The sequence below is a fragment of the Chiloscyllium plagiosum genome, chromosome 5 (genome assembly GCF_004010195.1).
Source record: "Chiloscyllium plagiosum isolate BGI_BamShark_2017 chromosome 5, ASM401019v2, whole genome shotgun sequence".
Lineage (NCBI taxonomy): Eukaryota > Metazoa > Chordata > Chondrichthyes > Orectolobiformes > Hemiscylliidae > Chiloscyllium > Chiloscyllium plagiosum.
In genome coordinates, this window is record NC_057714.1 from 47,513,243 (window position 1) to 47,525,441 (window position 12,199).

General features: G+C 37.6%; 1 protein-coding gene across 1 annotated transcript in view; it reads left to right on the forward strand.

The window, feature by feature from the left end:
- cct5 (chaperonin containing TCP1, subunit 5 (epsilon)) overlaps nt 1-11,950 on the forward strand; it is a 33,654-nt gene extending 21,704 nt beyond the window's left edge. Inside the window, exons 4-12 of the mRNA XM_043689997.1 lie at nt 695-859; nt 1,187-1,385; nt 3,960-4,152; nt 6,377-6,526; nt 6,656-6,775; nt 6,879-7,064; nt 8,608-8,745; nt 9,006-9,186; nt 11,686-11,950. Coding sequence (XP_043545932.1) covers nt 695-859; nt 1,187-1,385; nt 3,960-4,152; nt 6,377-6,526; nt 6,656-6,775; nt 6,879-7,064; nt 8,608-8,745; nt 9,006-9,186; nt 11,686-11,813 — 1,460 coding nt within the window. The 3' untranslated portion in view covers nt 11,814-11,950. The remainder of the gene's footprint in view (nt 1-694; nt 860-1,186; nt 1,386-3,959; nt 4,153-6,376; nt 6,527-6,655; nt 6,776-6,878; nt 7,065-8,607; nt 8,746-9,005; nt 9,187-11,685) is intronic.
- Nucleotides 11,951-12,199: the final 249 nt, after the last annotated feature.

Here is a 12,199-nt window from a genome sequence, read left to right on the forward strand (position 1 = left end):
TATATGGAACAAACTGACAGAGGAAGTGATGGGGGCTGGTCCAATTATATCACTTAAAAGGCATTTGAATGGGTACATGAGTAGAAAGTGTTTAGAAGGATATGGGCCAAATGCTGGCAAATGGGACTAGGTCAGTTTAGGATATCTGGTTAGCATGGATGAGTTGGAACAAAGGATCTGTTTCCCTGCTATATAACTCTGACTCTACAATTAGGGTGTGATTATGTCTTCACAAGTTTTGAGGTTGCACACCCATGTGCCTTGTTGTCTGAAAGTGGTGGAAGTGTGGCAAATTCTACCACAACAAAAAAAAGAGTTCTGGATCACTTAGGCCATCAAGGGATTTGGAATCAATACCAGTGGATAGTTTTCAGATACAGCATAGTGATAACTTCATTAAAGGTTTCAAGTGCTGAAAGCTCTTAAGAGTAGGCCAGTGTTCTAGTACTTGTAATTGCTATCAATTTAACAAACCCAAATCAACTCTAATTTAGAACCAAGAATATCAATGGTTATACTTGAATAACAAATTATACTAAAATTTTTAATTAATTGTGGATTATCTTGGTAACATTTTGTGTGGTATCAGCTACATAAGCTAGTAGATGCTGACTGATGATCTGCACTAGCAATATGAGCTAAGTATGTTGTTCTGTTAAAAGCTGGTCATAAAGTTGCTTTTGTTCAATTTCAGGTCTTGATAAGATGATGGTAGACAAAGATGGAGAAGTGACAATCACCAATGATGGTGCTACTATTCTGAGTATGATGGATGTGGAGCATCAAGTTGCCAAATTGATGGTCGAGCTTTCTAAGTCTCAGGATGATGAAATTGGTGATGGCACCACAGGTGTAGTTGGTAAGTTGGAGACTAATGCTGTAAGCATTTTATTTGGAGTTTTCTGAAATCTTTTGTTGGTGAATTCAGAGATTTTGAGCAATAAGAAAGCAGGAAACTTCTGTTATTTGATGGAATCTGTTCTCCCTTTTCAATGTTGATTGCATCTTCACATTTTATATACATTTACAATTTTTTCCATATAATCCTTAAACAATTACTTGTAAATTGTTACACTAGGATTTTAGTTGTTCCCCTCGATCTCTAACCCCTAGTCCCAGAATATGATTCACATGGAATTAAACTTCTGAAAAATACAGAGACTATGTTGCATGATCTCTTTTTCAGTTCTTGCTGGTGCCCTTTTGGAACAAGCTGAACAGTTACTGGACCGTGGTATTCACCCTATTCGCATAGCTGATGGTTATGAACTGGCTGCTCGCCATGCCATTGAACACCTGGACAAAATAAGTGATAGTTTTCTGGTAGATCCGAATAACAAAGAGCCTCTTATTCAAACAGCTATGACAACACTTGGCTCTAAAGTGTGAGTACAAATTGTATGAACTGTATTGATTGTTTCAGCAATGCCCATGTAAATATTGTAGTTTTATGCAGATTTCCCAAATGCAGCTTGCAATTATGATCATTTACAAAGGTGTTAGGTAGCCATCTTGCCACAGAGAAGGTTAATGTGGTGCAAGACTATTGTCATGTTGCACCTTGTGAATCATTTATTAGCCTGTCCAATATTACATTTGAAATATAGTAGTGATGAGGGAATTCTGCAATTAAGGGGATAGATAAGGATGTCAGTAACCATAGCTACTAATTCTGAAGAAATGTGTTGTTTACACATTGCAAGGGTAAGGGATATCTTAGCAGCAGACAGTAATATTGTTGTCCATATTAGAACAAACAATATGGGGAGTGGAATAAAACAATAGCTTGTATTTATATAACTCCTTTTGATCTTTTGGGACATTCAGAAGCACTTAACTGTCTTTCAAGTATATTTGAAGTGTAGTCACTGTTGCAATCTAAGAAATGTGGCATCCAGATTTTAAACACCATGTTCTCTCAAACCCCAGTATGATAATGACCTGAACCTGTTTTATTGATTACCAATATTGGCTGTGACATTAAAAATTACTTGACTACTTCTCTTTGAAAAGGGTATATTAGAGAGATACTTCACATTCGGGTAAGATCAGAAAGATGACATCAATTTTGACGACTCCTCTAGAAAAAGGGTTCTGCTTTTCATGTCATACTTGCTTTATACAAACCTGGATTGTCAGTCTAGAATTTTGTGCTCGAGTCTCTGGAGTAGGACTTTACCCATAATTTTCCACCTCATGAATCTCTACTGCTGAGCCATAGGTGATTAGCTCCTCCTGTGATACTATCAGGAGTTAGGAGCTAGCTTAATAAAGCAAGAACTTGAGGTTATTCTAGAAGATGATTGAACCACATACAAACCTGCCCTGGAGAAAGATAGATGGGAAGACTTCATCTAAAAGAAGTGGTGTGGGAATGAATAATATCCCATGTAAAGGAATCAATGAAGAAACAAAGCACTGAAGGTGAATATAACACAAAAGGGAGCATACATTGCAAATAGGTGTGTAAAACAAAAGATTAAAATTAAAATGAGAGAATCTATTAAGAATGCTGGCAGGTGGGACTAGATTGGGTTGGGATATCTGGTCGGAAGAATGGATATTCAAAAAACACAGTGCGCAGATTCCTCAAGAACAAATCACAACAAGCAGACAAAATACAGCCAGAAACCCTAACCACCTTACTATATATCAAAGAAGTTTCAGAAATGACAGCCAGACTACTGAGACCCCTCGGAATCCTAGTAGCACACAAACCCACCAACACTTTCGAACCAAAACTATCAAACTTAAAAGACCCAGTACAACCCATGGACAAAATCAACGTCATCTATAAAATTCCATGCAAGGACTGCCACAAACACTACGTAGGACAAACAGGAAGAAAGTTAGCCACCAGGATACATGAACACCAGCTAGCCACAAAAAGACACAAGCCCCTCTCCCTCAGCCCTTCACATGGATGAAAAAAACCACCATTTCGACTGGGACAACACATCTATCCTGAGACAGGCTAAGCAAAGACATGTCAGAGAATTCCTAGAGGCCTGGCACTCCAACTACAATGCCATAAACAAGCACATAGATTTAGATGCCATCTATCAACCCCTCAGAAAACGAACAGGAAATGAAATTACTACAAACCCCAGGAACCCCATCCAGGAGAAAGATATAAATAGAAAGCAGGAGACAACAGTTTCGCTTCACTTGGAGGTCGCCACTGATGATGTTACCTAGCCAGGTAATGAAACGTCTGGATATCAAACCTACAGCTCAGCGAGCAAACCTACATCCTAAACCTCAATCTGAGCTACAAACCTTGCGACTTCATCTAAGAAGTGGTGTAGAAATGACAGATTCCTTTTCATAGGATATTAATGATGAAACAAAGCTGGTAGCTTTACCTTTTGTCTTGCCTTTACTTTAGTGTGATCACATCTTCCTTTAAATTTTAAGTGCCTTCTTGTTATGACCTGCAAATTGAATGACTGTGCTATGTCTTTGAATCTAATTCATTAAGAAATTATAAATTTTAACAGTTGCATTAGTTTTGCCTCACAACTTTCATCTCTCATCCTATCCCTTTAACAAAGTGCCTGTCATTTTCTACCGTTAAGGTAATTTATTATTTCTTCTCAAGACTTGTGACTTCCCGTTTCTTTTGAGCTTAACAATTTTGTTTTTGGCTGGAATTTCATCAAATGCATTTTGAAAAATCCGATGCATATCATTACAGGGTTCTTCATAATTCACTCCTCAACAATGTTAGTTGGTAAAACAACTTTTCAACTTATTGTGGTGATCATTCTTTAATTTTAAAATGTTTGTAGAAAAATATTGGTGTAATTCAGTGGTCAGCTAGAATCTGCTTAATTCAGTGACCTGGTGGCCATTAACTTGGGTTCCAGAGCTGAATAGTCAAATGTTGTAAGCCATCTTTGCAGGTGTCTTTCTCTCTTTCTCTGTTTTCTGAAATTATTTATTTCCTGTTTATACAGTATTAATCGTTGCCATAGGCAGATGGCAGAGATAGCCGTAAATGCTGTCTTAGCTGTTGCTGATATGGAGCGCAAGGATGTAGATTTTGAGCTGATGAAAGTGGAAGGTAAAGTTGGTGGAAAACTAGAGGATACGCAGTTAATTAAAGGAGTCGTGGTGGACAAAGAATTCAGCCATCCACAAATGCCAAAGGTTGGATATTTTTGCACTAACATTCAGTTCCAAAGCGCATATGACTGACTTATGCGTATAGCTTTTAAGTGGCAATTTGGATACCATTTTTGTTCCAGTAGCTTTGTGTTCAGAAATGTTCATTTGCAGGACAAATTACAACAGCTTGCATTTCTTTAATGTTTTAATTTATCAAAGCATCTTTAGATGCTCTGTGCGAATGTTCTAAAATAAGTTTGTTACTGAGCCACATATTGGGGCAGATGGCCAAAACATTGGTCAAAGAAGTAAACATTCGGGAATTTGTGTCAGTGTTTACTGTGGAAAAGGACGTGCAAAATATAGAATGTGGGGAATTGATGTTGACATCTTGAAAAATGTCCATATTACAGAGGAGGAAGTGCTAGATGTCTTGAAACACATAAAAATGGATAAATCCCAAGCACCTGATCAGGTGTAGCCTAGAACTCTATGGGAAGCTAGGGAAGTGATTGCTGGGCCCCTTGCTGAGATTTGTGTCATCGATAGTCACAGGTGATGCGCTGGAAGACTGGAAGTTGGCTAACGTGTTGCCCCTATTTAAGAAAGCTAGTAAGGAAAAGCCAGGGAACTATGGAGTAGTGAGCCTGACAGTGGTGGCGGGCAAGTTTTTGGAGGGATGAAGAGTGTATTGCTGGAGAAGCAGAACCAGTCAAGCAGCATCCGATGCGCAAGAGAGTCGACATTTCGAGTGTAAGCTTTTCATCATTCCTGATGATGAGCTTATGCTCGAAACAGTATCTACTTTTCCAGCATCTGCAGTCCTCACTTTCCACATGGTTGGAGGGAATCCTGAGGGTCAGGATTTAAATTTGCTAAGGCAAGGACTGATTAAGGATGGTCAACATGGCTTTGTGCATGGGAAATCCTGTCTCACGAGCTTGATTGAGTTTTTTGAAGAAGTGACAAAGAGGATTTGATGAGGGCAGAAAGGTGGACATGATCTATATGGACTTTACTAAGGCGTTCTACAAGGTTCTTGATTAGTAAGATTTCATCTTCTGGAATACTAGGGGAACTAACCATTTGGATACAGAACTGGCTCAAGGGTAGGAGACAGAAGGTGGTGGGGGAGGGTTACCTTTCAGACTGGAGGCCAGTGGCCATTAATGTGCCACAAAGATTGGTGCTGGCCTTTTCATCATTTATATAAATGATTTGGATGTGAACATAGGAGAAATAGTTTGCAGATAACACCAAAACTGGAGGTGTAGTGGACAGTGAAGAAGCTTACCTTAGAGTACAATGGGATCTTGATCAGATGGGCCAATGGGCTGAGGAGTGGCAGATCCAAAATGTGAGCTGTTGCATTTTGGAAAGGCAAATCAGGGTGGGGCATTTACACTTAACGGTAAGGTCCTGGGGGATGATGCTGAAGAAAGAGACCTTGGAGTGCAGGTTCATAGTTCCTTGAAAGTAGAGTCGCAGGTGGATAAGATAGTGAAGATGACATTTGGTATGCTTTATTAGTCAGAGAATTGAATATAGAAGTTGGGAGGTCATTGTTACGGCTGTACAGGCCATTGGTTAGGCCCCTTTTGGAATATTGTGTGCAGTTCTGGTCTCCTTCCTATCGGAAGGATGTTGTAAAACCTTGAAAAGGTTCAGAAATGATTTACAAAGATGTTCCCAGGGTTGGAGGATTTGAGCTATAGGGAGAGGCTGGATAGGCTGGGGCTGTTTTCCCTGGAGCGTCGGAGGCTGAGTGGTGACCTTATAAAAGTTTATAAAATCGTGAGCATGGTTAGGATAAATGGACCGGTCTCTTCCCTGGAGTGGGGGAGTCCAGAACATAAGGTAAAAGGGGCAAGATATAAAAGAGACCTAAGGGGCAACATTTTCATGCAGAGGGTGGTGCGTGTATGGAATGAGCTGGCAGAAAATGTGGTGGAGGTTGGTACAGTAACAATATTTAAAAGGCATCTGGATGCCTATATGAATAGGAAGGGTTTAGAGGGATATGGGCCAAGTGCTGGCAAATGGGACTAGATTAGATTAGGATATCTAGTCAGCATGGACAAGTTGAACCAAAGGGTCTTTCCATGCTGTACATCTCTGACTATGAATTCAAGAAGTTTATTTCCAGATGTAACATTAAAATAGTGACAAATATTTTTGATTATTCTGAGCCTTATATTTAGCTACTAAAATGTATATATTAGTAAGATTTTAAAGGCATTCCGTTTTAAATTTATCTTTGATTTAGGTGATAAAGGATGCAAAGCTTGCTATTTTGACATGTCCATTTGAACCACCAAAACCCAAAACTAAGCATAAGCTTGATGTGACTTCTGTGGAAGACTACAAAGCCTTGCAAAAATATGAAAAGGATAAATTTGAGGAAATGGTCAATCAGGTCAGTAGTTTGATATCTGGTGGGCATGGATGAGTTGGACCAACGGGTCTGTTTCCATGCTGTATATTCCTGACTTTTAACACTGGACTTTGTATCAAGTCTTATTTTTGCATTTCTTTCTTTGCCAAGATAAAAGACACTGGTGCTAACTTGGCTATTTGCCAGTGGGGATTTGATGATGAAGCAAACCATTTGCTTCTCCAGAATAAGCTTCCTGCTATACGCTGGGTTGGTGGACCTGAAATTGAGGTGAGTATAGTTGCATTGAATTCTAGTGTGTGAATCATGTATTTTGCTTGAATATCTATCTTTATAGCATGGGGCAAAATTAATACTTCTGTCTGTGATGCAGCTGATTGCTATTGCCACTGGAGGGCGCATTGTTCCTCGGTTTTCAGAACTTACCTCTGAGAAGCTTGGGACTGCTGGTATTGTCAAGGAAATTTCTTTTGGAACTACCAAGGATAAGATGCTTGTGATTGAGGAGTGCCAGAACTCTAGGGCAGTGACAATTTTCATCAGAGGTGGAAACAAAATGGTATGTATGATATTTGGGAATGTCATGTTTGAAGTAAACTTTGTTTTAGGTGAAATTTGTTTTTTCCTGCAGCTGTTTGCCATTTGGTCTTCTATGATATTAATCAACTCTCCTTATGATTCAAGATTTTAACAAGACTTTCAAATGCAACTCTAAAATTGAGTGACATTTGCTTCAGCTATTACTGGCTTTCTCACCTCATTCCCCTCAATTCTGTGTGCATGTTTAGAATATCGGTTGCCCCATATTTATTTTGGTGGTCATGTGCTAGATCTGGATTGATGTCAAGTGCTACTGTGCTTCATACTCCTCTGTCAAAACTACTTTTTTACTCCAGGCTGACCAAAAAGGCTAAAACAAAACCTTCTTTCCTCTGGTGAAACTGTTTCGAGAAATATGTCCCGAAGAAGGGTTAGCATCCGAAATGTTAACTTCTCCACCTCCTGATACTGCCTGGCTTTCTTTTTTGTTCCAATTTCCTGTTCGTCTACTATTGCTATAAATACTTCCCTCTACCCCATACCTGCAGGAGCAATTATGAAAAACTTACAGCTGTCTCAAGTCACTGAGTTAAATGTTTTAGTAAGGATGGAAGTAAGATCTTGACACTTGTTTCACAGTTGCTCACCTGTATATCTTTCCTTCCTCTTCCTACCATTTTACCAAATCCCTCTGGTCCCAATCAATTATTTTAGGCAAACATTAAACTAACATTTTAATCACTATTTTTATTTCTACTTACAAAGCTCTTCATCTCTCCTGTACAACAAATCTTAAACCTTTCTGTTTTGTTCTCAAATGGGTTGCTTCATGCTTATCTTCCCAGAACATTGTTTTTTTTTAAATTTCATTCACAGAATGTGGGCGTTGCTGTCTAGGAATGGCAGTATTTTCTTTTCTAAAGGGCATTAATGATAATTGTAGGGTCACCATTACTGAGACTAGATATATATTCCAAATCAAAACATGAATTCAAATGCTTCAAACTGCCATTGGTGGCATTTGAACCCATGTCGCCAGGCCTTTTCCTCACGCTTTTGGATTCTAATCTAATGACATAATAACTATGCCACTGTCCTCAGTGATGGTATCTGTTCTCGCACACAATCTCTATTATTTCTGGTCTGGGGAAAATCTTCGTAACTAATTTGCATTTTTAGGTAATACTGCCTGCCTTTTTTAACTTCTCATTATATTTTGCTTCAAAGCAACTACCAAATCTTAATCCTTTTATTCTAAGTTATTTCTGTAGTCCATAACATAAAACAATGTATTCAATTTTATATAACTGGAAAATACTTCAACATAATGTTTTTGTTTTATCCTTACCTGTTGTCTGCTGAGTAGAATCTGAATAAATTTGTGCTGTTGCATAGTTACATAATGTTTATAGGTAGGTTTACTATCAACAAAAAGATGAATTATTGATGTTGTCTTCATCTTATTCGTTTTTAAATGAGATTTTGCTCTTCATAGTGTGTATGTGTGTCTATGAGCATAGAGCTTAGTTTCTGCATTGAGTTTATTAGTGATTTTATTCCAGATCATTGAAGAAGCAAAAAGAGCACTTCATGATGCATTGTGTGTGATTCGCAACCTTGTGAAAGATAATCGCATTGTATATGGTGGTGGTGCTGCAGAGATTGCTTGTGCTTTAGCTGTCAATGAAGCTGCAGATAAGGTAAAATGAACATTTATTCACGTTCTGAGTAGTTTGTGTGATTGATATTTTGGATCATGGATAGTTAGGATTCTCTTACTTTTCATTTAGTTTTGTTTATATGGAGCAGGATGCCAAAAATCACAAATTTCAAATTGCTGGGTGGTATGGAGAGAAATTGTGTTACCAACTATTATCACTTTTTTTTTCACGCTTTGTATTCTACCTGTTACTGGTGAGTGGTTTTTAAATTGCAGTTGTTTTGTTCTGTCTCTGTACAGTGTCCGACTTTAGAACAGTATGCTATGAGAGCTTTTGCAGATTCTCTGGAAGTCATTCCAATGTCACTTGCAGAAAACAGTGGTTATAATCCAATTCAGACAATGACAGAGGTTCGAGCTAGACAGGTGAAGGAGAACAATTTTGCACTGGGTATAGATTGTTTACACAAGGAAACAAACGGTAAGTAGCTTTTCCTTTATGATTATTGTACTGACATAAGTCTATTTAATCATTGTCTTGCAATTCAGTTACAGTTTTTACTGTGGGTATCTTATTCATTGTTATCAAATTTTAGCAGCTGTGCTCTGTAACCCTTATACTAGTTTCAGTGTCACCTTACGTTGACATAATACATTTAAAATAGGAAATTAACCGAAGGCTCATAGGAGTTATGGAAACCAAAAAAATGACAGAGAAAAATGTTGGAAAGGTTTGGAGTTGGGTTCAAGAGGAACATTTTTATACTTCCTAAAAGGAGAGGGGAAAAAACACAGAATGAGAAAGGAAGGGGGTGCTTCAGACTTTTAGGGTTTATAAGACTAAAAAATATCATCGCTAGTGGTGCAACAAAAAAGATTAGGATTCACAAGGGACCAGAATTGGAGAAACATAGCATTCTTGATTACAGTGATGAGATAGACTGATGCGAGCCAAATTAGCTCAGCCAGCAGAGAGTTGATGGATGTGCTGGACTTTGTGACAGTTGGATTATATATACTTGAGTTTTAGATGTTGTTCCTGGTGGGTATAGACCTGAGAAGCCAGCCATCAGAAATTGAAATAGTTTGGAAGTAACAAAAGCGTGATGCAGGTTTCCACAGCAAATATGCTGAGACAAGACAGAGATGGAAGTAAAATGGTCTTCTATGTAGAAAGGATATGGGATCAGAAGTCCTGTATTGAATAGAACACCAGCAAGTTTACGCAATATCTAGTCCAACCAGAGACAATAGCAAAGAAATTGGAATGATAATGAGAACAGAGTTCAATGGTTTCAGTCTGCCAAGTATTTAATTGGAGAAAATTGCAGCTAAACAAAGACTTAAGTGTTGGTCTGGTAATCCAAAAACATAAGCAATGACAATCATGTTATTTGGTGGTGAAATGAGTTCATATTGGAGTACAGTTAAAACTGAACAGCTCTTTCTTGAGTAGTTGTTAAATTAGAGGGGATCAACGATAGATTCTTGAGGAATTCCAGAGCTAACTGCTAAGAAATGTCCAGTGCAGAAAATACTCTGGATAGATAGGAATGGAATCAGATGACCACACAAGTAGTAAACATAAGAAAGATACTGGAGATAGTGGCCATTTGCATCTGAGGTGAAGAATGATGGAACTGGAAAGTACAATCGCAGAGAATGGTATTTCTCATTTGATTAGAAGTTTATTGCAGAGGTTAAGCGGAAATCTGATATGAGAGGAAGATATAGCATTGTCGGAAAGGTGGGCATGAATTTGGAAGGTAATATGATCAAGGCTTTGAAGAGGAAAAGGACACTGATACTGCAGTTATAGAGAAAAAAAGCATGGAAACATGTCCTTTGGTCGCACTCTTCCGTGTTCACCAGATATTAATCTAGTTGTATTTTAAAGAACTATCTGGTTGAATTAAATTTTTTGAGAGGGCGTTGATCATAAATTTGCAAGGGAAGTGGGGTGGCAGTGTCTTGACAAAATAAATTGCTTGATATCAGCCATGAACAGGTTAGTGGGAACTTGGTCGGAATTATTTTAAGTAAACAAATGGGTCCTTTTACAACGGTGAAAAATTGGGTTATAGTTCATTTACATTGACCTCATGCATCTGAGCTGGTTCAAGTATCTCTGTTGCTTTTTAGGAAAAATCTTGACATATGCAGTTACCAACTTGCACATCAAACAAAATAAATTTTCTAATTTTTGTGTGGCTTGATTTACAAATGTTGGTCAGGTCGCTCATGGACTGTTTTAAATAGTGCCCATCTACGCGAGGGGACAGCAAAGCCATGTTTAATGATTCGTCCAAAAGGCTGAGATGTTTCACATATTCTATTCCTGACAAAATATTGGACTATTATTTTGGGCCTGGTTTCATATGCTCTTTCAGTGCAAGTTCTACACACATATTCATTTCTTTCTTGTGAGACTATTGTATTTAGTTGGCCTTGATTGTAACAGACATTCATATAGACTGATAGTTGTAAATGATAACTGCATGTTGTGACTAGGTATAGCTGTTGCAGTTTTAATATTTTGAGTAAAAATTCCAATATTTTTTCACATTTTTGGGCAAAGTTATTAGTGTTACGTGATGGATCTTCACAGCAGAGTTTTGTATGTAAGAACATTTGTCCTTCATCTGTAGGAAGGAGTAACTAGTTTCAATCAAAACTATCCACTTTGCAGATTGATATTGGGAGACTTTCTATATGATGAAAAAATGAACACATGAACCCAGATACAATAGGAAGAGAAAATCTTTTTTTTTCATTTAAGAACTAATTGAATATTGCAATGGATTTATCAACCAAGATAGCCATCTTCCTGTAATTATCTTGTCATTCTGCAATGTGCAGTCAATCTTAGAAATGACTTTATAAAAAGCTTATAAACCTTTCAGCAAATGTGCAATGTTTCTGTTTCATTGAAATGACATTGTTTAACTCAGTACATTAATTCCTTGATTCTTCATTCTAGATATGAGAAAACAGCATGTCATAGAGACTCTAATTGGAAAGAAGCAGCAGATTTCTTTGGCTACCCAAGTTGTAAAAATGATATTGAAAATTGATGATATTCGGTGCCCTGGAGAAATGCAGGAATAGATATGCTTTACTGACAGGAGAGTGGTAAAATATAGAATATGCCACAATTAACATTTTCTGTTGAGTTATTTATTTTTGCATTACACTGTAAGCAAAAGAACAGTGTTTAAAAGAACTGAATAAAAGCTTAGACCATTTCTGAGTTAATTTTTCACTTAATATACTTGTGTGTTGCACATAGTAACAGTTTGACATTCCTCAGATAGAAGACAATAGCAAATTTTTCAACATCCCAAATAAAGTGTTACTCATGCACTATATCATAAGGAGTTACATAATGCTAGAAGTTGAGGTCTTTTATTTATCAATGTATGTTTCTTTTGGTCATAAATGTGAAAGGAAAATTATGACTGGTAAGTAAAGGAGCAGTAAACCCTGGCCATCAA